Genomic DNA, 27,547 nt, shown 5'->3' on the forward strand with positions numbered 1-27,547 from the left:
AAAAATAAGAATATCTGAGATATAGCTATAAAGAGATATAGATATAGAATGCAGCAAGATTGGAAAGAATGACTTTCATGCTTTACTCTCTCTGTATTCCTAATGTCTGAATTTTTCTAGGAAAACTATGTTGTTTGTGAAATGTAAAACAAACAAAAAAAGTGTAAAAACAAGAGAGAAAGAATCTAAAGGAAAACTTTATGAAAAGTCGAGTTAGATCAACTCATTCTAATTGAATGTAAGTGATTGTGTGGTACAAGTATTTATAATAGGATTTAGAGATAAAATCCAGCACTTTGAACCAAAGATTGGTAAGAAATTATTGTCTCTGACTTTGTGTTTTCTGTGATGATGCCAACCGGTAAATGCCAGGACAGCTAAAAAAATTCTTGCCTATGTAACAGAAAAGTTATTTCTTAGAAAGAAGTTTCATCAATTTTGTTTATCTTTTTTATTTAAGGTGGAAGACTAGAGGTTGTGACCTTGAACCTCAGTCACCAATTCAAAGATGCACGAAAGTGTAGCCTTTTAGCACTATAATATTTCAACCATCTTCTATAATGAACATGTACATGCTTTGTCATGTATGTTAATGACTTTGATGGGCACTTTGGCAATACCTATCAATATTTTAAACACATATAACCTTGACTGAGCAATTCTACTACTAGGAACCTCTTGTGAAAAAATACGTACACCACTGCACAGATCTAAGAAAGTATGGTTAATTAATTATGGTCCAATTTGCCCAAGATTATAGGCCTAAGAAGATGTGGGATCTAGGATAGGCTTTACGCCCTTTCTATACTGCATTTTGTGAGTTTGTGGGTGTAGGTAGCTTCTGGGTGATCAGGATTCAGCTTGTATGTTCTCCCCAGGGTAGGTTAAGATTGGATGGTGGGGAGAGCAGGGAGGACAGGCAAGTGTCATAGCCAAGAGTCAAGGAATAAGACAGGGGAAGTCAGGTGTTTAAAACAACAATAAAAAGTGGGGAAAAGAAGTGATTTACAATTAAGGGAGAGGGATTCTGGAGGAAAGTACTTGTTTCACCAAAAGGGCATTACCTTAGCCAACTCTCACCCCATCCCCCAGAGCCATGAACCCCAACTCTAGAAGACCCGAAGTGAGCTTGCAGGGAGTCTAATAAGCTTTCTCGCTGTGGAATGGATGGGGAGGGGGCTGAAGGAGGAGCTTCACTTCTGAAGAATATATCTCCCCCTTCTCATCAAGGAACACCCATGTTAACATGTGTTTGAGGGATTAGTACATCTTTGAAACCCTAAGCAAATGGGCAGAGAATTCCTGCAGTGCTCACAAAACTATGAAATGAAGGATTTAGTGAGGCTGCTGCAGCGTGGGCTGATTCAGAGCATTTTAGGGAGCGCGTGCCAATTTCAGGAGTCTTGGCATTTTCCGCATGCCCTGGTGTTTCTAGTTATCCCAGAAGCTACGCTAGTATTCTGTAGGACCTTGAGCCAAATACTAGCCTTTCTGTAACTTATCTTCTCTGTGCAGTAAACGAGGGGGTGGAGTAAATGAGTCTCACTATATCTGCAACTTGTGATTCAATTTTTTCAAGACTTACAGAATTATTCTTATTTTAAATAAACATTATTTGGCATTTATTAACAAGGGTGAGAAACATAAAAATTGACTTTATTAACACAATTTACACACACACTATTTTTTTTTTTGTAAAATGAAACAGAAAATATTAACCAGAAGAAACTCTATACCTTGGTGATCTGTACCTTGGTCCTCTTCACTATTGAGGAAGACATGATAAGATTTTCTTGTGGCATAAAAAGGAAACAAGGGATGGTTGAAGGAAGAGTGGTAGTAGAAGTGGACTACGTGTGCATCTTTATACTTGACTGTGTTTCATTTCACCAGAAACTTACACAAACATACACACACGCACACACACACACACACACACACACACACACACACACACACACCACTGCCACCTCAGCCCATCAAGGAGCTGGTAAGGAATGATGTTGGAGTGAAGGTACCATTTAGCCACATATCACACAGAAATAAAAAGAAAAGCCATGGGTTGCACCTGCTTTTTTCTCTCATTTCTCAGGATGAGCATGTCCATCCTCATCTGTCAGGCCAGGTGGGTGTGGAGAATGTTGAGTCCTGGTATAATTGATAAAAGTGTGTGTGTTGACCGAAAGCCCCAGTTGCAGAGTTCTGAAATCCATCATTACGTTTTGCTGAGGCCACATACCCGCTTTCCCCAGGCGGCTCCCAACTGAAGACTGAGAGTGGGCAGACGCTAAGGAAGGCCTGCTCCTGGGACACTGGGCCGCCTCTGATGGTGAACTTTGGCTCAAGGGCACTCCCTTCCCTTTAAGAAACCTTCTTTGGGCTGCATAGGCACTCAAGAAAGCCTCCACTCCGTGTTCCTTTCCTCTCCGCTTCACCTGGGGTCAGCCTTCCCTGGCTCCTTCTCTGTTATCTCACAGGTATTTCCCCTAATAAAATCCATACACATTTAAGTCTATCTATTATTTGGGTTAGCTGAAAGACATCAAGAATGCTCACAGATACACAAGAAATTAATAACAGTAGTATCCAGTATGAGGTTTTGGTAAGAACTTGTGAATGAGGAAAAGAGCTGGCAGGGAGACTTTTCACTGGGGACCTTATAATACATTTTTGATTTTCCAACAAATATATGGATGATCATTTGAAAATATAAAATCAAATATTTGGATAAAAACACATGAATGTGAGAAAAAAGAAAATGTCTGGTTTGGAGATTGAGCTGAGTTTGAGTCCTATCTCATCTTTGTGATCTTGGGAAAATTACTGAGTGAAATTGGATTTTTTTCTATCTAAATGGATATTATTATTAAAAAGCTTTTTTCAATTACAGCTGAAATTCAATAGTATGTTAGTTTCAGGTTAGACATGTATATAACTTACAAAGTGATCCCTGATAAGTCTAGTACCCAGCTGGCACCACATATAGTTATCATATTAGTTATCATATTATTGACGATATTCCCCATGCTGTACTTTACATCTCTGTGGCTATTTTGTAATTCTTAATCCGTACTTAGTCATTTCACCTTTGTCACCCATCTCCCAACACCCCTCTCATCTGGTAACCATCAGTTTGTTCTCTGTATCTATGAGTTTGTCTCTATTTTGTTTGTTCATTTGTTTTGTTGTTTTAGATTCCACATATACGTGAGATCATATAGTATTTGTCTGCCTCAGTCTGACTTACTTCACTTAGTATTATACCCTCTAGGTCCATTCATGTTATCGCAAATGGTAAGATTTCATTCTTTTCCTATGGCCGATTGGATTCTTTATTTCCGTGACTTACTTTCATCCCTAAAGTAGAATTCTATAACCTCAGTCACTGGTCCCCTGCAGAAAGCTTACACCTGCCCACTGCTAATAGGCTTGGCTGTGGAACTTGCTGGGGACAGGGGACAGTGGGGTCAAATGGTAGGTGAGTCTGAGCAGAAGCTTTAAAGAGCCAATGCACAGAGTAGTCCTTGTTCTTCCTTTCTTCTGCCACAGAAGCACAAGTCCCAAGGAGGGGCTGCTTCCACAACTTGGATTCTGGAACAAAATTGGGAACCGCAGCTGGCCTGTAGCTGCTGCCATGTTATAACATGCAGTGTGAGCTACGCAAACTTTTGTGGTTGAAAACTACTGTGGTTATTCCATCACCTTTTTATTTTGAAAAATTTCAGAATAAAGTTGAAATAGTACAAACGACACCTCGCTTAGCTTCACCAATTGTTAATATTTTGCTACATTTGCTTAGTTTCTCTTACTCTGTCTCTCCACACAGAGCCCCTAGTTTTGCTGAGCCATTTGAGAATTAGTTATAGGCATAATGATACTGGACCCCTAAATATTTCAACATTATATACTAAGAATAAGGATTTTCTCCAAATGAGCACAATACTACCATGTCTAATAAATATAACACCGATACAGTATTATTTAGTATACTGCTCATGTTCAAATTTCTGTCACAATACTATCCTTTGTAAAAATTTTTTTTTCTTTCTGACCCAAGAGCCAAGCAAGGGTCATACATAGCTATCAGTTGTAGGTCTCTTTAGTCTCCTGTAATTTAGAACAGTTCCCTGACCTTTTTTGGGTCCATCTTTCATGAAAGTGATATGTTTGAATAATTCAGACCAATTGTTTTATAGAATGTATCATTTTCTGGATATATCTGATGTCTCTTCCTCATAACTCTTTAGACTGAGGTTAGACATTTATAGTATGAATACTACATAGGTGATGTTGTTTATATCACAACCAGGAGGCACAAATAATGTCAGATTGTGCCATTTTGGGTGATGATGTTTGACCACTTTGTTAAGGCGGTATCCATCAGATTTCTTCTTCGCAATTTCCTTTATCCCTTTGAGGTTCCTCAGGAATCTGTGGGGTGATAGATACTGGAGATTTTGATTTCCAACAAACTTTCCGCAATGATTTTAGCATCCATACGTGATCCCTTCCTGAATTGGTTATTGCATCAGTACTTGCAGAATGGTGATTGTCCCCATTCTATTATTCCTACTGTGTATTATCTGTCATTCCATTATAAAGAAAACTTCCTCTCCACACTCCACTCCCATTTATGTTTGAGTACCACCATGGACTTAATGGATTTTTAACACATATGTTATAATCTTTCATCATTATTCTTTTTGTTATTTCAACTGTCCTAAATCTGTACAATTGGAAGCTTCTTTTAAGATGGATCCTGTGTGCTTTTAATATGTTTCTGTCTGTCTTTGAGTATTTTCTTGCTTTCTGGCACAATAAAATATTCTAGGCTCATCTTAGATATTTACTCATACAGACCTGATTCTTTTTACTTGACAAAGATTTAAGAGAGTGAGATCAAGATTTTGGGAGAAGGTCGATAAGGAAGGAGTCAAGAAAGGAGATTTAGAGTAAGGAAATATTTGGGGAACTCCTGGTAAAGTTTTACCTTGGGTAGGTCTCTGAAGCCCTCCAAATCTGAATTTCCTCTCCTGGAAAATGGAGATTATTATACCTGTTGTGTGAGTAGGTTGTGAGGGTTAATAAATATGATTGATTGGATACATTCAGCATGAATGGCATATGTTCAATGTTTGTTAGACATTATCATTATTAACGTCCTTTCAAGTTCATTTTTGTGACTTCCAATTACTGCTCCTAATGTGATTTATGATTAAACTTGCTTAAATTTATGTTCTGAGGCTTTGTTTAAATACTGCTCAAAATGTTCTGATGGCAACTAGATGGGGTTAAATGGGGATAGACTCTAAAAGACCATTGAAACAGCTTTCAAGGAAATAAGTATGCAAATTTAAGGAGGAAGCAAGAGATACACACCATACATACACATCATACGTCTATGTGTATGTATGTATATTTCCTGGTTTGAAATAGGATCTTAAATGACAAGGGGTCTAGTGAAATTTAGATTAGGTATAAATCCAAGCTTGGCCATTTACATTTCTCATTTTAAAAGTGAAGATAATGACACTTTCCCTGTCCAGGTGTTATGAACATAAAATTCAGGCCAAGGAGGCAGATCTATCTAGGCACAGGGTCTTTTTAATTCCAGTTTTAAAATTAAAACACAACACTGTTTAGGTTTAAGGTGTACAGCATAATGACTTGAGGTACATGCTGCAAAATGATTACTACAATAAGTTTATTGGCTGACATCCATCTCCTCATAGTTATAAAATTCTTCTCTTCCTTGTGATGACAACGTTTAGGATTTACTCTCTTAGCAACTTTCAAATATACCATACAGCATTATTAATTATACTCATCATGTTGTACGTTACATCTCTAGTATTTACCTTATAACTGGAAGTTTGTACCTTAGGACCACCTTCACCCAAGTCTCCCTTGGGGGAGTCTTCGCCTAGCATTTGTTCCTTAGCTAGTACTGCCTCCTGGTGGTGATGTATTCCCATTGAAAGTCAAAGAGCAGAGGCGGAAAAGGCCATGGGCTGAAATTGTCAACTTGTCTTAAGTCACAGCATGAAAGAACTTTGAATAAAAGCAGTTCCACACTTCACCTATGGAATGCTCACTTCAACAGCAGTCACATCCTGGTATGACAAAGGAATCAGACACCGCTCTGCAACTTTTTGCAAGGGCATTCATTAGCTCATTCATTCATTCATTCATTCATTCATTCATTCATTCATTCATTCATTCATTCATTCAACAAACATCTAGTGAGCGTGTCACACACTCTTCCCGGGAACTCTGGATATATCAGTGAACATGAGAGCTAAATAAATGGAGCACCCCGGCGCAGACCCGCTCCAGCCGACCTAAAAACTCATCCTTGCAAAACTGGGAGTTAAGCCACGAGCTAGAAGATGTCTTGGGCGCGGGCAGGCGGGCTAACCACAAAAGCGAGAGTAAATAGAAGCGGCCTTTCCCCAATGTTTCTCCCCGTAAGTATTCTTTGAGGGAAGCAAGGGATTCTTCGCCTACCCGGCCGGGTTCCAACGCGCGGACAGCGGAGGGTGGTGACATGTGTAAGACACTGAGGGTCCAAAGGAGACGCTTGTTCCCTGCAGAGTCCTGGGGGGTGGAGAACCTGCCGCCCTGGGGTCCAGCTCTTCTCGGGTACCGCTGCACGCCTGGAACGTGCCCCGCCTCCAGATGCCAGACTTCCAGAGGCTAATCCTCAGCGAGGCGCGAACGCGCCCCCTACTGGCGGCGCACAGCCCGAGCTCCGGATCCGGAACGGAACTGCCCTACGGAACCCAGGATTCGTGCTCAGAGTTTCCGGGGGGCAGGAGGACCAAATAGGACCTGAGCGCGGCGGTTCCTACGGCCGCGACCGAAGCGATAGCCATGGGGGTCTGGGGGCTGCGGCTATGGCGGGCCGCCCCCGGTGGCGGGGCTGGCTGGAGTGAGTGTCAGCGGCCGTGGGGACGGGGAGCGAGGCTTAGAGGGTGGCGTCTGCCCAGACTGGGCGGGAAGCGGGTGCTGGGAAGTCGTGTGGGGCTGAGGACGGAGGGTACAGGTCCCGGGGGTAGGGGGTCGGGGAAGGTAGGGGCGGGGCCGCTGGAGGAGCTTGGGGCGCCTTTGGGAAGGAGCCCTGTTCGGTGCATATATGTCCTTATTTTCCCTCTGGGATGCTCGTACTTGCCTTATCGAACCTTCTGACTTAGGGTTCGTTAAATAAGTTCAGCCTTTCTCACCCCAACTATTGATAATTTTGGCGTGGGATCTCCAGTCTCCGGAGCTTTGCTGTTGTCCCCAAGCCCGTATCAAAGTGACAACTTTGCTCACCTTCCCAATGACTGGTCTAGTTTTGACTCCACTTCCTGGTTTCTTTTTGCCCCTTATTGTAAAGCACAGATTGGAACACGACACAGGGAATCAGTGGGAAATGGAGATCTGATGGCGAAAGAGCAGAGTTAAAGTAAAGGCGTGGATCTGGGCCAGCAGCGGTTTTCCTCCGTTGGCGTTTTAGTGATTAATATTAGAAAGTGGTTTACCTTTACCCCTGAACGCATTTTGACGAATGGCGTTTAAAATTCTGTTGCTTCCTATTCTTTCCTTGTTGTAAGAGGATGGTGATGCGGGAACAGAACACGGTGGGATCGGCTCTGCTAGTCATTCATTTTCAGCGTCATTTTTATACAGGATTTACAGCGACATCGCCAGCTTCTCAGCTGTCACCAACCGAACTGAGAGAAATGCAGAATGACCTCTTTAATAAAGAGAAAAACAGGCAGTTATCACTAACCCCCCGAACCGAGAAGATTGAAGTTAAACACGTTGGGAAAACGGACCCTGGCACTATGTTTGTGATGAATAAAAACGTTTCAACTCCTTATAGTTGTGCCATGCGTAAGTAACGAATCCGGATCCAGTTCTGACTCTTACCTAAGCTGTGTGGGAGAACCGGTGCAGAGGAGACAAGATGCTGTAATTGCTCTCTCAGGGTCCCGGAAGTTCTCCTTTTTCTGGCATCTTACTGTCTGTTCGCTGCCGCTTTAGCTGGCGAGGGTACTATGGGTGTCACAAGGTTGGTACTGTAATGCACAGATTGTGTTGGTATTTGATTGAATCTGGCTAAATTTAGGGTTCTATCCTTGTTTCTGGTAAAGAAGGCAGACCTGAAAGCATTGTTACTAGTAGCTTGTCCCTTTTAGACAGCACTGTGGTGTAATGGGAGCACCCACCATGGGGGTCTCATTGTAGGACTTTGGGGTAAATGGACCATCTGGCCTCAGATGACCAGCTGTTTTGGCCTTTTCCTTTCTGGTTTTTATAGCCTAACTGAAATCGGTTTATCTGCTTACCACTTGCCTCTTGGTGTGTTGTGTTTTTGTTTACATTTACATGTATATGGTAAATGTGGAAGTGGAAATGTGTATGGGGTGAACGATTGGAGTAAAAACGTTTGTTGTATTCATATCTTAAGGGAGATGCTGTGTGTGGTGTGTGACTTGGTATGGAAATGAAGATGACAGGGCCTCTGTATTTTTGTTGTTTATTTTTGATCAAAATGCTTGCATAGTGGCTTTGATAAAACTGGTAATATTTAAATTATAAAGCACCCCTTCCTCCAAATAGATATACACCCATGTGCTCACTCATATACATGACTGGTTGCCTTGTTCAAACTTTTGGAAAACTCAGTAATGATTCCATTTAAGTAACAACTTTAGTTATCAGCTTAAGTTGGCCTACAAAGTGTATATTCTCAATATTCATTTACTCTGGTATTTGAATTAGTAGTTGATAATTGTTTGCTTTTTTTTTTTTATTTTTTGGCATGTATTGACTCTCTGCTATATGATAGGTGTTAGGATTACAAAGGAGGATGAGAGAAAGCTCAGGCCCTTAATGAGTGTTATTCACATCACATGGAGAGATGGATGAAGCCTATAAATCACCAGCCCTGAGACTTGCTTGTTATTCAGTAAACTTACTGAGTACCTGGTATATTTCAGGCCTGGTGTTGGACTCTGGATGGACTGATGAGTCAGCAAGAATAGCTATGACCCTCCCTTTATAGAACTGATGTAGTGTCTGATAATTTAGACCCTGTAGTTTGACTACTTTTGTGAGTAGCTGTGTACTCGAAAACCATCTAATTAAGGAAGTAAGAAATAGTTTGGGAGTAAAACCCGAAACCCACCTAGAACAGATTTACTGTGAAAGTATAGTTATATATTTTCCCTTTTCCTCTAAGTTGTGTGCATATATCCAAATGTACCCATGATGCTGCTCTCTGAAATGTTAAGTATAGCTCTTGGAAATAGTTTTATTAATTAATAATCGACAAATGAATTTCAAACTAGATTTAGCCTTAATGAGTTTTGTAAATGGTTTGGGTAATTTAATCACAATGCATTGGATGTGTTGGGTATTATTTTTTTATTGGTTACAGAGGTAATATATAATACCTTTTTCTCAAAAAAAAAGACAGCTTGCAGAATCTTGCCTTGTATTGTTTTATTCCTTAATGTAGCACATAAGCAAGGAGCTTTTCACTTTGAGTTTTGTTAGATTTTGACCTTCAATCCATTTTAAATTCCTAGATTTAAGTGAGTGGTACTGCAGGAAGTCCATTCTGGCTCTTGTGGACGGACAGCCGTGGGACATGTATAAGCCTTTGACCAAGTCCTGTGAAATTAAATTCCTTACTTTCAAAGATCGTGATCCAGGAGAAGTTAATAAGGTATTTGTCTCCATATTCTCCCCCTGGCCCCAGTTTTTCCTTTTTCTTCTCCTTTTTATTAAAATCTATTTTCTGTGGAGTATGAAATGTGCAAATATAGCCACGATCAAATGTACTGCATTAGATTGTGTTTTGCTTGTGAGATTAGGCATTTTCATAGTTCAAAAAATACCAGTGGCTCCAAGTATTTTGGTTGAGAAAACGACATGGCATGCCTTTTACGTTTATATCTTTGTTTAACTGACACTTAGTCGATCACCCCTGATATTGTGGGTGATTTCATTCTCACTGTTACTACTGCTGCTGGAATTCAGGCTTTGACCATCGTCTCTGGATTATTTCAAGAATTTTTTAATTCTCTGCTCTTCTCCCTTTTTGAATACTAAAGTCTTCCTTGATAGTCCTGTAAGAGTTTTATTAAGTGACACCCTTACCCCTAAGAACTTGCCTAGAGGACAACTGTTCATGTAATTTTCTAGGCCTGTGTGATCTGACCCCAGCCTGCCTTTGCACTTACCTCCTGCTGCATCTTTCCACTTCCTCTTTGCTCTGGCCACACTGGAGGACGTGGTCACTAATGGTTTAGCCTGCGTTATCCTACTTGCTTTTGTTACGCTCTTTCTTCAACTCTGAGCGTTTTCTTTCCTCTCTTAAAATCCTGTTTCTCTTTGATAATTCAATTAAAATGCCATCTGCTCTGTGGAAGTTTCTTAGTTTCTTCTTGTCAGAATTATCCCTTTTTTCTCTAGGGTCTTACAGTACTTGGCTAGTGTCTCAAGATAAAATATTTTAATTTAAATTCTAGATACAATATGAAATTTAAATTTAATTTTTAATATTTTAAATTTAATTTGGTTCTGCAAATACAGGGATCATGTCCCTTATTGGACCCAATCCTTATACTACATATAGTAGATATTTAGTAATATTTGTTGAAATGAAACACTTAAACAAGAAAATGGTAGATAGACATGGTAATAGTAATATTATCGAGTACTTATTATGTATCAGGCACTGTCTTAGGTGATTTATAGGTATTAACTCATTTGTCATAAAAATCCCATAAAATAGAAGCTGTTATCCCCATTTTCCAGATAAATAAACTGATGTTCAGTAGCTTGACTGAGGTTACCAGTTTAGGAAGTGGTGGAGCCTGGAAATGAACCTAGGCGTTGAAGTTCAACAGACATTAAAAACATTTATGTAGGATATGTGAAGAAGTGCATTTTGCTACTTGCCTTCGAGGCCTGGGTTTGTACTTATTTTTAGTGTATGTTATGTGGTTTTATAGAATACATTCTGGAGCAATCTGCCACACACAACCAGGTGAGCTCACTCTTGTAGTTCTCAGATGTGGAGAAGAGCGTATAAAAGTCAAGTGCCCAGTTATAGTAATGCCAGTATGGGGCATATGATGGGCAGGTTTGTTCAGGACTCGTGTTTCTATTTATAACTCTGATAAGGTCATTGCATGGATATCTATATCATGCATGACTATGGATCAAAATATGCTAGTAAAACGAAAGCCTGGTTATTAGTGAAATTGCTTTGCTGTATATATGTTTAACTTGCGTGATGTATATGATGTTACATATAGAAGTCATGAATGATTCTTGAAAGTGGAGTTTTCCCTCCATACTTATGTATGGTATAAACAGATATATATTAATATACTTATTTTACTTTAGCACAAGTTTGTTAACAAGTTAACTTTATCCTGGGTTAAAAATAAAGTTACTACCAGAGAGTCAAACTGTCTGTTGGTTGTTACCTTGCACAGAAACATTGTTAACAATACAAAGTTGGTGCTTCTTTCTTTCAGGGGTTTTGCTTGGTATAGATAATGTCATGGCCTGATGGTAACTGTTGCTGCATGGTGAGGGTGGACAGATATTTGAAAAGTACTTCCTAAATCAAAAGTCAATGTAAATTTTAATGTTGAATAATCTTTGTTGAATCTTAGTGTGTATGTTTGTGTCTATTTTATTATTCTAGGCTTATTGGCGTTCGTGTGCCATGATGATGGGCTGTGTGATAGAGAGGGCATTCAAAGATGAATATATAGTCAGTTTGGTCAGAGCTCCAGAAGTTCCTGGTAATGTACACATATAAATATAAATAATATAAATATAAATAATATTTGTAATCTTTGAATGTTTTTGGACCTGTTTTTGATGTTATGTAGAGTTAATTTCTAGTTTTCTCTAATATAAATTACCATCATACGTATATTCTGTTTATTATGGGTAACAAAGTTCATCCTATTTAATTATTGGAGGTCAATAATGAGTGTAACAGAATTAGAGGAGACTGTTTCTTTGGAATGTGAAGTTCATGTAATTGCATTGTCTCAGTGTTTATTTCTTACCACTTTAAGCATTTATTTTGAAATCAAATGTGTGGAGGATGAGGAAATGGGAGTATAAATAGACTTCTGGAGAAAGATATGCTTACGTGGTACCATGTTACCAGAAATGATCATGACACCAGAGGGACACCATTTTGGGGAGATGGAAGAGTTCATAATTTTTATAATTTTGTTAAAACTAGGATTTTGTAATACTATGTGTGGTAGGATCACATTTGAATTAAAAAAAATGTAGAAAATATATACAACCAAATATATATGAAAAGCCCAATAAATGATTCTAAGAAGAAAAAAACAATAAAAAGATATAATATGTAGGAGATATTTAAAAATTCAACATTTTATGTCCATTTAGTCATTTATCTCCTTATTAAATATCTTGTTCTTTGGAAATTTTTATATCTAGTAATTATTTGAAATCTCTATGATAATATTTCTGAAGAAAACTTGAACATTTCAAAAATACTGGTGTTTTGGAGTTAACAGATGAGTTAATTTTTTGGTTAGGGGAAAGTTGGGAGAGTTCTGGCAAGTAGCTTGGATAATAGTAACAGTATTATAATTTGTAGAGTTGGGGGAGATTGCTAACCCTACGTGTATGGTCCAAATATTCAGTTGTTGCAAATTGGTAACTTTCTACCCTAACAGATTTGACTTGCTTTTTGTTTTGATTCGATTTACAGTAATTGCTGGAGCCTTCTGCTATGATGTAGTTTTGGATAGGAGACTTGATGGGTGGATGCCAACAAAAGTGAGTATACTCTTTGGAGTATTAATTTTAGAGACTACTTTTCTGTGTTAGAATGATTTCTATGTTAGTATTGTTGAATGGTACTGCATGTTAAGGTTATTTAAATGAATGAATCAATCTACCTTCCTCTCTTTCTATCTATCTTTGTTGCTTTTTCATTGTATTTAAGACAAAACTCTCATATGAATGAAGGTACTCACAACAGTGTGGTCAGTTGTATGGAAGCTTTATGTCCTGCTTGACATTTCCTTGAAATGCTTTCTTCCTTGTACTGTTCCTTATGGTCCTTAAGATAGGAGTTTTCAAGATGCTTAGAATATAAAATACAGAAGCTTAATTACTTGGTTGATGTGGTGGGGGTGGGCCTGGAGCCTTAGACTTGGATCCCCAGAGCACAGTTTGGAAACTTGTCCTAAACTCATTTGCCTGTTGCATACTGTGAGATCCCCTATGTGCAAGGGCCACACTGAGAGCAGGTGTGAATTAAAGACTCAGAGTTGGACAAAGCTAACCCAATTAGCAACAGACTAAATAGCAACTCACTAGACATCCCATAGTGGGTTGCCCTCGTAATGAGGGTGCTCCTTGTTGGTCTGGGCCTTGGGTAGCAACAGGGCCCACCTAACAAGGGCCGTCTAGATCAGGTGCTCTGCATGTGGGGTGCTGACGACTTGTACAGGTCAAGCGTGAGACTGAGTTATGACTAGGGAGAATATGTGAATGCCCGATTCTTAACTGAGCAAAACTCTGTGACTTACCAATTGGAAGTCTAGAGATCAGAAAAGGGGAGATGGTATAGCGTACCATTTTATCAGTTCCACTGTGTATTTTTTTTTCACATTTTAATATCTCTGGAAACAAATGTGTCTTACTATAGTTGGCATCTTATTATTGTAATTGATAGTGTTTTTGCCTTAGTGGTACATCTTAGATTTAGTGAAAAACTATAGTTTCTAAAAGTAAGAGTTTTGAACTCAGGGTTAAATTCTGGCTTTGGAAGTTATTTCTTTTATAAACCTACCCGTATTACTTAATATCAACAGGGAGAGAGGAGTGAAACAGGAAGGAAGAAAGAAAGGGAGAGAGGAAAGAGGTGAAGAGAGAGACAGGGAGGAAGGCCAAGGAAGGAATTCGAATTGTTTTTTCATAATCTCTGGATTTGTGTCAGTAACTTCTTCCTTTCCAAGTTTGCCCCCAAATTTTCTTTATTGGAGGGGTTAAAATTCATGAGATCAAGATTCAACTCTCATTATCTGTGAAACATGCTGTCTCCTTTCCCTTTTTTTAAAGATTAAACTTAAAAAAAAAAAAAGAAATGCACTAGCTCCCTGCAAGTTCCATGGGTGGGGTTGGGTGCACGGCTTAGAGAAAGTAGGGGAGAGTTGCATTCAGGTAACAGCTGTATTAATCATGAATGTGGATTTGTTATACAGTAAATTATCTCTTCAAGAATGGAGAAGAATCATTTCATGCTAAAAGAAGTCTAACGAAGTTTATGCAAAAAATTTTATTACAAAAATTATTTGCATTATAGTGATCTCTGTATCAGAATGAAAATTCAATTAGAGTTCTTATTAAAAATCTCAAACATTGGTAATGTGTGTTACTAATCAATCATTTTAGTTGTATAAAATTCACATTTTCATTAAACAGAAGTTTATCATATTGGAAATATGCTATATTTTGTACAGGGCCAATGATAACATTATATTTCCTAGTGAAACTTTCTGAATCATATAAACAATAACTTTTTCCCCATGCCTTTATATGGTTGTATGATTTGAATGAAATGTTTATTAAAATTTCTTTGTAGGATTATGTTTAATAATTATTAATACAAGCTGATAATTATAAGTCAATTGCAAGTTTTATGGAGTTGGGAACAATTTCTAGCCCTACATTTTATGGTCCAAATATTTAATTGTTACAAACTCATAACTTTCTTTCCTAACATATTTGATTTACTTTTTGTTTTAGTTAGATTTAGAATATTAAGTATACAGTTAATTTTGTCTGCTTTATGTAGAAATGCTTTTAAGTAAATTGTTACAAAAGGTTAATTCTTTCATTTTTAAGGAGAACCTACGTTCCTTCACAAAAGATGCTTGTGCTTTAATTTATAAAGATCTTCCATTTGAAACTCTGGAAGTTGATGCAAAAGTGGCATTAGAAATATTTCAACACAACAAGTAAGTGCTGACTTCCTTTACAGTAAGATTAAACTTCCCAAAGTTATATGCAATGAAGAAAATTCACCCGGAAAATTCTTAAGAATTTTTATATTTGATATTTGGAGGACATTTTTATTTTTAGCTCTAAGGTCTCTTTTTCTGCACCAGTTTATTTACTTTTGTTCATCTCATTATTTATTTCACTGAGAAAAGGCCCCTTTCCCACTTTTGTAATTTTCCCACTTTGTTTTACTTCTTTAGAGCTTGCACTCTAAACAACTGAGCCATCCGGCCTCCCCTCCGGTGGCTCAGCGGCAGCTCACTGTCTTCAATCGAGTCGTGGAGGGCGCAGCACACTGGCCTATGTGGGAATCAAACCGGCAACCCTTTTGTTCAGAGCTCGCATTCTAACCTACTGAGCCATCCAGCTACCCCCGAACTAAATTTTTAATATTAATGTAATTGAAATTAGAACTAATTAGAAAGGGAATCTGCATTGCAAAAAAAACAACATAGGTACTAGATTCTGAAGCCAAAATATGCACCTGCATATTGTTAAAGGTCACAAAGCAGAATTTCTGTATGTGTTTAGTAATTGAGGCACACATTCTCATGAGGATACTTTATTTATTTTATTATTATTTATTTTAAGGAGGGCACAGCTCACAGTGGCCATGTGGGGATTGAACTGGCAACCTTGGTGTTATGAGCTCTAACCAACTGAGTTAACCGGCCACCTTGGGGATAGTTTATAACAGATATATTCTTAGATTAGTTTGTGAAAGTCTCCTTGAGCTATATTCTAGCTTGGCATTTTTCAAAACGATATGCCTCAGCATATTCTTTCATAAGACATTGATTATTTTGCTGAAAATAAGTACTGTGTTTGACTGAATTTGGAGAACAGTGGCATAAAAAAAATTTACTTGTGTACTCTAAAGCCTCCCAAAGTAGCACTAGAAAACAACATTTTCCAAATGTATTGGCCTGTGTAACCCTTTTTCTTGAAGCATTTTTAAGCATATCCTGGAACCAGTGTATTGAGAAACCGGTGGGTACATACTATTTTAACTGAACTAGAGTACAAATAGTACTTTAGAACCAAACTACCATCGTTTCTGTAAGAATAATGGTTTGGTTCTGTAGTTCTATTTGAATATAAAGGATTATCAGAATATATCAAGTCACCTCTCATGTAAAATTCTAGGGCCATGCTGTCCAATAGAAATATGAGCATGTTTAACGTGAGCATGTTTAAATGTGAGCATGTTTAAATTTTCTAGAGGCTGCATTAAAAGAAAAGCCAAAAAAAAAAAAAAAGGCGAAGTTAATTTTAATAATATATTTTATTTAAATAACATATGTAAAATGTTATTTCACCTTGTGATTAACATATAAAAAAGTAATAGTATTTTATGTTCTCTTTTTTGTACTGAGTCTTCAGAATCTGGTGTGTATGTTACAGTTAAGGCGCATTTCAACTCAAACTAATTACATTTACGTGCTCCCCATAAGTGTGCAATATGCATTGGACAGTATTCCAGGCTTTCATTACATGTAACTGAGATTTCCCTTTCCAACATTCAACTGTCAAAGTCTAGGAGAGGCTTGTAGGACTTTGGTAACTTAGTAAAATGTGTGGAGGGAGGGAGGGGATGGTTTTGGGGTAAGTTTAAGGGGACTGAAGAGTTTTAGGTGGTCGGTGGTGGGTCAGTGATGGGCTTTGGCTCCCAGGGGACAGGAGCATCTCTTAGAGGTGGGTCAGGATGTACAATTGTTCAAGGGAATTGTCTCCTTCAGTAACGCTTGGGAGGCCGTGGCAGAAGTGTGGCAGTAGGTGGATATTTTTGCATAAACTAATGTTTTCCAACCTCATCTATCTACTGTGTTTCCCCGAAAATAAAACCTAGCCGGACAGTCAGCTCTAATGGCGTGTTTTGGAGCAAAAATTAATATAAGACCTGGTATTGTATTGTATTATATTATATTATATTATATTATATTTATTATATTATATTATATTGTATATTATATTATATTATACCCAGTCTTACATTAAAGTAAGACGGAGTCTTATATTAATGTTTGCTCCAAAAGACGCATTAGAGCTGATTGTCCGGCTAGGTCTTATTTTTGGGGAAATATGGTGTGGGGGCAGAGCCCTAGAAAGCAGTTTCCAGGCTCTCGGCCTCACATAGACAGGTGCTGGTTCAGGTAGTAAATGGCTATCAACTGTGATTGGATGGCCATCAGTTGTGGCTAGTTGGCCGTCAGCTGTAACCAGTGAGCCATTGGCCGCTAATATAACTGCCGTGGCTACGCTAGCAGAAAAATGGGGGCTAGCAAGAAGATGGTGGCTGAGCCTGCAAGTGGCGCAGTGAGGGTTGCAAATTGTGTGGCTCCTGTTTCCTGTTTCTCCAACCTAGCCACCAGAGAGAGTATAGTGGTATGACTCCCCTACCTGTGGCTCCATGGGTGTTCCTTTTTGGCCTTACCATATCCTGCGTTCTTGTGTGGGGAGCGGGAGCAGAGACCCCGCAGGCCGCCCTGCATGACATACAGTATCTCTGTCTCTCTCTGTCTGTCTCTGTCTCTGTCTGTCTGTCTCTCTCTCTCTCTCTCTCTCTCTCTCTCTCTCTCTCTGTCACACACACACACACACACACACACACAATGTTTGTTTAGCATCTGGGGTGAATAGACAAGGCTCTTGATAGTAAGTGGTAAAGTCATGATTTGAACCTGGGCAATGAGGTTCCATATCTGCTATTAGCTATAATGACAAAATGGGTAGATTTGAGAGACATTTAGGCAGAACTGTCATGACTTGGTAATGGAATGGGGTGTGGTGAGAAAAGAAGGACTCAAGGAAATCTCCCAAATTTTGGACATGTGGTTGGCAGTGTCATTTACTAAGCTAGGAAAATAATAACTGAGCTATCTTTTTTCTAAGCTAGGAATAAGAACAAGTTTGGTGGGAAAAGAGGGGATAATATTTTGTTCAGTTTTGAGAATTTTGGAGTTTAAAGGGGCTAGGGAACACCCTAGTTATCTTGGATATACAGTCTAGGGTTCAGAAGAGATATGTGGGTTAGAAGCAGAGATGGAGAAGATCTAAATGCATAACTGATAATTAAAGCTGTGCAATCAAGGAGCTAGCCCAGCAAGGAAGCTTTCAGGATGAAAAGAGGGTCTGAAAAGGCGGAGAAAAAGAATGGCCAGAGAGTTAAAATAAGAAGCATTTTGAGAAGTGGAGTTGAGCAGTGGTGTTAAGAAAATGAGGACCCAAAAGTGTCCATTAGGTTGGCACCGAGGAGGGTCCTGTAGCTTTGGTGGACAGGACCAACAGTTTGGTGGAGTCATGAGGCTGTGTGGCCAGAGTGAAGGAGGCGGGATGTGTACTGGGGATGAGGAGAGGAGGCTTCAAGTGGAAACCATTCTTTCAAAAACTATGGCTGAAGAGGAGGAAAAGGGAGGTGTCTTACAATACCTTTTTGTATATTTATAATTGAATTTTTTTTTTTTTCCTGCTCTTTAGGTATAAAATAGATTTCATAGAAGAGAAGGCATCTCAGAACCCTGAGAGAATTGTCACGTTACACAGGTAAGTGAAAATAAAGAAATTGGCTGCTAGGCTGATTTATAGTTAAGTTTAGCTTTATTGTTACCTGAATGTAGTGTACAGCTGAAAAAGATGAATTTGTATCTTGTTATTCTTATTACCTTATTATCTATTGCTTTGTTCGTTGGTTTGAATATGGTGGTAACTGGAAGCTTTAAATTGTCTTCGGGAACAGTTGTAGTTTCTGTTCCTCATTGTTATTTTTATTTCTGCATTTCAAGAGTTGAAAACCATTGTTTAAAAATGTAATTTTTTAGAGATAATTTTGAAATGGAGCAAAATATTATTATGAATTGCACATGAATGTTCATATGTATACAAAAATGTGAATTCTGACTAATTAGTTGCTACCTATATTACATGTAAGTAAAGTTAAACCAGAATGTGCTTTTTGACACAAGGATGAGAAAGGTACAACAATGCCTTAATGCAAAATTGACTTCATGGTCTGTAACTATTTACTCAACCTCATGTTTTCTTGATTTGGGCCTAACTTTTTTCCCTCCAGAAAGCTGCTCTTTCTGGACATGATCTGTTCTACATACTGAAGTCTAAACTCGGTTGCAGTGAGTTCTTATGAGGTTAGAAGTTATCCGTTTTAGACATTGGATCCGCTCCGCAGCATGATGTATTCAGTGGTCTTAAAAATCTTTCAAGTTATATCATGCTAATTAAGAAAAAGGTTTAAATGAACCTTTAAGTTTAATTTTCAAAGTTTTAGCCTCTTTACTTGAGATTGTATGTCAAGGGCTATTAGAGACTGAAATGAGCGACGTATTATAGAATGTTCTGGGTTAGGAACATAGCAGCCAAGAGAATGAATAGATTCCCCCCCCGCCCCCCCCCAGTATGTTGTCAATTGCCAGATTTTGAGGTTTTATTTGTTTATTTTTAAAATCAAATCAGATTTGGTGACTTCATTGATGTGAGTGAGGGCCCTCTTATTCCAAGAACAAGTATATGTTTCCAGTATGAAGTGTCAGCGGTTCACAATCTTCACGCCACCCAGACAAGTCTTGTACGGAGATTCCAAGGTCTTTCTTTACCTGTTCACTTACGAGTAAGTAAAGCTTCAAGTTTCAGGTCACCCAGTTTGGGAAGGGGTGGGATTATGGTCTTGATTTTTATACCAATTTGAAGGACATTGTAATTTTCATTAAATTGTGTGACACGAATATTTTGTTCAAGTCAGCTTTATGATTTAAAAAGTTTTGCCCAGGATGTGAACAGATAATTCATAAAAGAAACATTAGTTGAAAAAATTAAATCAAATTGAGATAGCATTTTTAATTTTTCAAATTAGTGTAGAGGAGGGTGCATTGATAAGCATTGGAGTGAACATTGGTAAGGCCTCTGGAATGCCTTTTGGCCTTACTTTTGGTATGCTCTTCTCCCTAATTTTGATGATCTATTTGTGACCCAAAGCTTCTCATTTTCTATATTGCTCTCATCCTTGCTAATCCTTTTTGAATTAAACTTGATTTGAGGTAATTGTAGATTCAAATAATACAGAGAGGTCTCAAGTAACTTTCCCCAGTTTCCCCAATAGTAACATCTTGAAAAACTATAGGATGATGTTACAACCGTGTGTGGACATTGATACAGTGAAGATACAGAGCAGGTCCTTCACAGGGATCCCTCATGTTGGCCTTTTATAGCCACACCCACTCCCCTCTGCCCCGCCCCTACTTCCTTACCGCGGCAACTACTCATCTGTTCTCCATTTCTATAATTTTGTCATTTCAAGAATGTCATGAATGGGATCATATATAATCTTGTGGGATTGGCTTGCTTCACCGGCATTATTCTCTGGAGATTCATCCAAGTTGTTGTGTGTATCAGTATACCACTAGTTCATTCCAGTTTTATTGTTGAGTAGTTAGTATTCCTTGGTGTGGATGTACCACACTTTGTTTAACCATACGTCCCTTAAAGGATATTTGAATTGTGTCTAGCTTTTGGCTATTATGAATAAAGCTGATGTGAACATTTATGTACTGGTTTTTGTGAATGTATTTTTTTATTGCTCTGGGATAAATGCCCAGGAGTGCAATTGCGGGTCAAATGGTAGACACAGACTCCGTTTTTTAAGAAACTACCAAACTGAGTTCCAGAGTGACCGTATTATTTTACACTCCCACCAGCATTGTGTGAGTAATCAGTTTTTCAAATCCTTGTCAGCATTTGATATTGTCACTATTTTTCATTTTAGCCATTCTGATGGGTTGGTAGTAATTTCTCATTGTAGTTTTAAATTGCGTTTCCGTATTGGCTAATTGTGTTAAACATCTTTTCAAGTGTTTCTTTGTTATTTGTATATCAGTTTTGGTGAAATGTCTGTGTCTTTTGCCCATGTTCTAATTGGATTGTTTTTTGTTTTTTCTTTATTGTTGAGTTTTGAGAGTTTTAAAAAAATATATTCTAGATACCAGTCCTTTGTTAGATATGTAGTTTGCAAATATTTTCTCTTTTTGTAGTTTGGTAGTTTGGCCTTTCATCCTCTGAACAGGCTTTTGCATATCAACACTTTGGGTGTCAAATTTAAGAATTCTTTGCCTAGCCCTAGATCCCAAAGATTTACTCCTGTTCTTTTTTCTTTATTTTTTATTTTATTGGGGAATATTGGGGAACAGTGTGTTTCTCCAGGGCCCATCCGCTCCAAGTCGTTGTCATTCAGTCTAGTTTTGGAGGGCGCAGCTCAGCTCCAAGTCTAGTCCAGTCGCCATTTTCAATCTTAGTTGCAGGGAGTGCAGTGCACTATCCCATGCGGGAATTGAACCGGCAATCTTGTTGTTGAGAGCTCGCACTCTAACCAACTGAGCCATCCAGCTGCCCCTCCAAGGCTCAGCAGCAGCTCGTTGTCTTCAATCTAGTTGTGGAGGGCGCAGCACACTGGCCCATGAGGGAATCGAACCCGCAACCTGTTGTTCAGAGCTCACGCTCTAACCAACTGAGCTGTCCGGCTGCCCCCTGTCCTGTTCTTTTTCCTAAAAGTTTTATATTTAAACTTATGGTTCATTTTGAGTTAAATTTTGTATGTGAGATTTAGGTCGAGGTTCATTTTTTTCTTGCCTATGGATGTCAGATTGCTCCAGCACCATCTGTTGAACAGGCTGTCCTTTCTTCATGGAATTGTTTTTGCCCCCTTGTTAAAAATCAGTTGGACATATTTATGTGGGTCTATTTCTGGGTTGTCTGTTCTGTTGAATTGATCTGTGTCTGTCCCTCTGCCAGTATCATGGATTTGATAACTGTAGCTATAAATAGGTCTTGAAATGAAATAGAGTACTTGCTCCCATGTTATTCTTTATAAAAATTGTTTCAACTACTTTAGGTTCTTTGTCTTTCCATTTAATTTTATGGTAATCTTTTCTTTATAGACAAGTCTTACTGGAATTTCGATAGGAATTCGATAGGAATGTTAAACCTGTATATCAATTTGGGGAGAATCGACATCTTTACTGAGTCTTCAGTCTAAGAACACAGTATATCTTTTTATTTATTTAAATTTTCTTTCATCTCTCTAATTTACATTTTGTAATTTTTAGCATACATGCTCTTTACATGTTTGATTTTTCTCTACATACCTATTTTTTCCCTTAGCTTTCTCCTTTTTAGAAAATGGCATCATTATTTACCTAGTTGTTTGAAGTAATCCTTGATTCTGTTTCTCTCATAGCCATGCTCCCATCCTTTCCATCAGCAAATCCTTTCAACTCCTGATTCTAAGACATACCCTGAGTCCATCCACTGTGTAGCATCTCATCTGCTTCTGCTTCCCTCTTCCGAGTCCCTCCTACTCTTCACTCCCCTTCCCAGTTTTCATTCTCCTTACAGCACATTCTCCACTTAGGAGACAAAATGACCTTTTAATACACAAATCAAATCTTGTAATGCTTCTGCCCCGAACTTTCCAGTGGCTTCTCATAATCAAATTCTAACCCTTACCCTGTCTTGTAAAGTCCTACGTTCTCTGGCCCCTGCCTACCTCTCTGACTTCATCTCATACCTCTTTCTCCAGAACCCACTATATTCTAGCCACACCATAAGGTTTCTGCACCAGCTGTTTCTTCTGTACAAGTCAGGCATAGTTTTCCTTTTTTTTTTTTTTCTTTAAGTGTGTTTTTCCAGGACCCATCAATTCCAAGTCAAGTAGTTGTTTCCATCTAGTTGTGGAGGGCACAGCTCACAGTGGCCCATGTGGGATCGAACCGACAACCTTGTTGTTAAGAGCACCGCACTCTAACCAACTGAGCCATCTGGCTGACCCCATGGTTTTCCTTCTAAACATATGTGTACCATGCTGCTCTTTTCTCCAGGAGTGTTTGCATGTACATATTTAGTAATTTTACCTTTTGTTATACATTTTACCAGCTGATTCAGTGTGAAATAGTCACTGATTAACCCACATCCTTCGATATTTTCTTTGATGGACTTAACAAAATTGATATGGTTATGTGCTTTGCACAGATTTCATTAATTCATTCTAATAATCCTCTGCTACATAAGATTGTTAAGGATTAAGGAAATTGGCTCTAAATTTTATTGTTGTCTTCATTAGATTTTACTTGTTCTTTGGGGTAATTTGCTAAATCCTCTTGGTCTGCCATTTCAGTGCGAGGATGTCACAGTTGGTTCTTAATGAACCTCTCCTGTGATTGATTATGATTTGAAGAATAACCTCTAGCATGTTGAAATTGGCTATTTAAGGAAAGAACCATAATCTACGGGAAAGGGGGGCAGATTTTTGCTCCCATTATGAGGACTGCTTTCTATGATTGTGATGATTAAGGCCAGAGGAAGAATAGCACATTCAGTGCCTAAGTCTTTTTTTCTTAAATGCCAAACAAAGCAGCTGTTCTATATGGTACCTTCTGTCCCTACTCTAATCCACGTTTATAACCATTGAGCCTCATTAGTACTGCCTCACTTTTTACGTAGTTGTTTTATTTGAAGTCTATATACTCAACCCCTTTTATTTTTAACTCTACTTGTTTAATTCATAGTAAATTTTTTTTTTTCAAGGCACATTTTACAATATGGGATAAGCTATTGCAAAGGTCTCGAAAAATGGTAAGTGTTTTTGACAGTTAATGAGTACTTTCTACAAAGAAATTTTCATCTAAATTAAGCAACAACAACAACCAAAGGAAAAAAAAAGACAAAGAGTGAAAAAAAGTAATTGGTTGTCTTAATAGCTAAAGCAGTTTCGTGGTTGTTGACTCCAGTAGTATTTTGGCAAGAGAAAAATTGTAACTTGGTAATTCTCTTTTGATTTTAATTTTGAATGTTATGTAAATGATATTGTAGAACTTGAAGAGACATAAGAATATTACTACATAGTAGTAATAGTTCTTAAAGATTGTAATGGTGTTAATTAGGTCTTACGGTAATTTTTTATATACTTAATGAACATTTTAAAGCTGCCTTGACTGTTGACATGTTAAATGTGTAAATGTCCTGAAAAGTCAAATTTAAATTCTTGTGTTTTTGTAGCTTATTCTGTGTCATTAACATTAGATTTCATAAGTAGGAATGATTATATTTCTCGACCACCACTATCTCCATTCACGCTTTCATCAGCTAAATGGTACTCTTTCACTTAAATTATCTGATAGCTGTCCTGTGTAATCCAGCCACGTGAACCCTTCCTTGTTACCCTCATTTTCCACTCTGGTCAAGCTTGCAGGCGCACTAATCAGCATGCATCCGACTTCTTCTCAAGTTGAGCTGTTTCTTCATGACAGTTCTTCCGTCTGGACTGCATGTCCCCTTCTCCTCCTATTTACTCCCTGCTTATCCTCGCCCAAGTCTCTCCATGAAACATTCTCAGAGTAATCTCTTACCAAATATCCGTTTGTACAATTTCTGCCTGATTACATACCTCCTCATACTGCTTTCTGATTGATTTTGCTGGCACATTACATTCAATCTGTTAACCTATTTAGGGTTTGTTGTGTATGTGTAACCCCAAATTTTGAATCCAACATTTGGCACACAGGGAGGTGGGGTTTACCTAATAAATATTTATTGATTATTTTTTGTGATTATGTTTAAACCTAGTCTGTATTAATAAATTTACAAGTAGAACTTATTGTTTAGGTAATACTTAGCCATAATACATAAAGTTTATGTAATTTTCTTTTTTTCATAAGAACAAAGTATATTTGAATGGATGGAATGATTTTGTCTCTTTGGTCATAATGATCATTTTAGATGAAAACTAGAAAAGAAATGAGTGTGTAAGAAATGGTTTGGGGAAACTCAAGCAGTGATAATTACTGAATACTTTAAAGCAAGGAAAAATGCAGGAAAGTAGTAGAGACAGTAACCTAGAAAGCTAGTAGAAATCAGTGAGTAGCTGTTTTTGAAACATTTATTCTGGTTCAGGTTTCTTCTTCCACTGTTTGTTTTGTTGTCTAAGGGGAGTAAGTAAAACGTATGGTTCCTTGATTCAACCAACACACTTAATTGATAGTTTTGTGCCAGGAACTATAGGTACAAAGAACAAAATCTACTTGCTGTCCTCTAGGAAGTTGATTTAATGGCATACCTAGACATAAGCGAATAGTTTAGGTGTTCATGTGGGGCTCTGGCATACAGAGGAGTAGGACCTAAACCAGGCTGGGGGGTTGGTTAGGGAAGGTCCCCAGGAATTGGTGTCCCTTAATCTGGTTGTAAAGGATGAATAAAAGTGGGCCAGCAGATAATTTACTAGGGGGTGGGTTGGGGGTTCTTTCCCCATGCTTGTGTAGAGCCATGGAGGAGAGAATGGTGAATGTGAGATGAATCTGAACGTACAGTCACATGTAGGGTGGGTGATGACTCCAGAGGTTTGTTATAAATTGAGTATTATGGGTTCATCATCCATGAGATAGAATGTACATTCCCCTCCTGAAAGTGATTGGGGCTAACTGGAGATTTTAGCAAGGAAATAACTGAGTGGGCAGCCATTCCTGTTTAAAAGCTCATTCTGAGGGCAACGTGGAAAATAGCTGCACTGAAGCCAGCATTCTTATTAGGGGGCTAGAAGATGATGGCATTCTGAAATTCAGGCATGGCAGGGAGAATGGCTGTGAGAGTCACTTAAGTCGAACTAGCAGGACTGTTGATTGAATATGCAGGTGAGAGAACTGTGGGTTCTCTAATGCCAGGTGTGGGCAGCTGGATAGCTCTTAACCGAAATAACTAATGTGTGAGGTGGAGCAGGTTTGGGGGTGATGAGTACAGATTAGCCTTTTTTGTGTGATGTGTCTGAGTGACAGAGAGTACAAGTGTGCACATACAGAGATCTCTTTGTACTAACCCTATAATGTACTGTGTTCAAAATAGAATTATACTTTTCAACAGATTGATTTAAAATATCTTGTTGCAGTGCTGCTTGTATTTTTCTCATACTAATGATTTCATTTTATAGATGAAAAATGAAATGACAAACTTGAGAAGCCTAGATATATGCCTCAGATTATATCTTTAATAGAATTGCTATTCTTTATTTGATAGTTTATATAGGGAACTTTGCCTTAGGAGTTTTCTTCTCTTTCTACTTTCTGTAATAATTACTCTTGAAGGAGAAAAACAGGTCATTATATGAGAACGACTGTGGAATGATTTTTGAATGGTGGGTGAAGGGTAAAACTAAATATTTATTAGAAAAGTAAAGCTATTCATGTTTTTACAGGTAACTGAAGATCAAACTAAACCTACAGAGGGAAGTGCATCTACCTAGTAACTTTCTAAACTTTAAACATGTATAGTAAATTAAAATAAAAGTTTTTAATGTAATGTTTGTGTGTGCTTATAAAGAGTATCTTTCTTCCTAAGATTTATACTGGTGTTTACTTTTTCTTTCTCTAAAGGAGAAAACAATTTAGATCGTTCACAATAAAAATTTCACACAGAAATAACCCTGTCCCCTCCTACTCTCCAGATGTAACACTTTGGCATGTTTTCTCTTTTCAGTCCTTTTCTACATGTATAAACATACATATATATACAAATACAAATGTAATCTTTTAAAACCATAAATAGGATCATACTAGTTGTTTCTGGTTTTTGCTATTTTAAAGTGGTACAGTAAACATCCATGGGCAAAATGGCAAGTGTCTTGTGGATAGATAGATAGATTAACTGAGTATTTACTAAGTTAACTGAGTATTTGCTATATACTGGCCATTGTGCTAAGCCTTTTACATTTAATCCTCACAACAGCCTATTGGGAAGGTGTTTCCAATTGGTAAACGAGGACACAGCACAGAACTGGCAAGTACAAAAGCTGGAATCTGGATCCCGGTAATTTCACTCACATGCTCTTATGTATTGCTCTGCACTGCTCATGTATAAGTCATTTTGTAGGAATAGATTTCTGGTACCGGAATTACTGACAGATGCTACCTCATCCGAGCCTCTGAAAGGCTTTGCCAAATGACAGTCCCAACAACAGTGTCTGAGAGTGTCAGTTGCCTCATGCCTTGGACGAGTCTTAATTATCAGTCTTTTAAAAATATTTTGCCAAAACATTTCTTCCCATTCAGGTCTGAGCACTTTGTTTTCTGGGCTTGGTGCACACGTTTCACTTGAAGATCTTATGTCTTCACCCCTGGGTGAGATCTCCTTTTTCCTAGAGTCCACATCTTGCTGTTCCTCGATTAAGTTTCTCATCTGCTAGAGTCATACCGTGGTAGATTTCACCCTAAGAAAAAGTGTCCACGAGCTGAGCCCATGCATGTTTGAAGTGGCTTTGTTTTGCAACTTACGTTTGATCAACTTTTTGGCTAGATTAGAATTTTCTATCAAGACGTTGAAAGAAGCTCAGTTATCTTCTGGCATCTGATGTTGTTGTTAATAAATCTGATACCCGTTTGATTTTGTTTCTTTTTATGTAGCCTCTTCTCTGCAATCCTGCCAGTCTGCCTGC

General features: G+C 38.2%; 1 protein-coding gene across 1 annotated transcript; it reads left to right on the plus strand.

Moving 5' to 3' along the window:
• The first annotated feature begins 6,775 nt into the window (after positions 1–6,775).
• MRPL39 (mitochondrial ribosomal protein L39) lies at positions 6,776–26,415 on the plus strand. Its single transcript, XM_019729846.2, has 10 exons — positions 6,776–6,931; positions 7,672–7,878; positions 9,579–9,718; positions 11,714–11,813; positions 12,770–12,837; positions 14,914–15,026; positions 18,547–18,612; positions 19,537–19,690; positions 23,656–23,703; positions 26,312–26,415. The coding sequence occupies exons 1-10, from the start codon at positions 6,874–6,876 to the stop codon at positions 26,357–26,359; spliced, it is 1,002 nt and encodes a 333-aa protein (XP_019585405.2). The 5' UTR covers positions 6,776–6,873; the 3' UTR covers positions 26,360–26,415.
• The last annotated feature ends 1,132 nt before the right edge of the window (positions 26,416–27,547 follow it).

This window comes from Rhinolophus sinicus, linkage group LG01, assembly GCF_036562045.2.
Source record: "Rhinolophus sinicus isolate RSC01 linkage group LG01, ASM3656204v1, whole genome shotgun sequence".
Taxonomy (NCBI): Eukaryota; Metazoa; Chordata; class Mammalia; order Chiroptera; family Rhinolophidae; genus Rhinolophus; species Rhinolophus sinicus.

Coding starts and splice junctions, on each gene's coding strand:
- MRPL39 (XM_019729846.2), top strand. CDS start 6,874: ATGGGGGTCTGGGGGCTGCGGCTATGGCGGGCCGCCCCCGGTGGCGGG. Junction 11,814..12,769: donor CAGAGCTCCAGAAGTTCCTG/GTAATGTACACA, acceptor TTCGATTTACAG/TAATTGCTGGAGCCTTCTGC. Junction 19,691..23,655: donor CTTTACCTGTTCACTTACGA/GTAAGTAAAGCT, acceptor TTTTTTTTCAAG/GCACATTTTACAATATGGGA.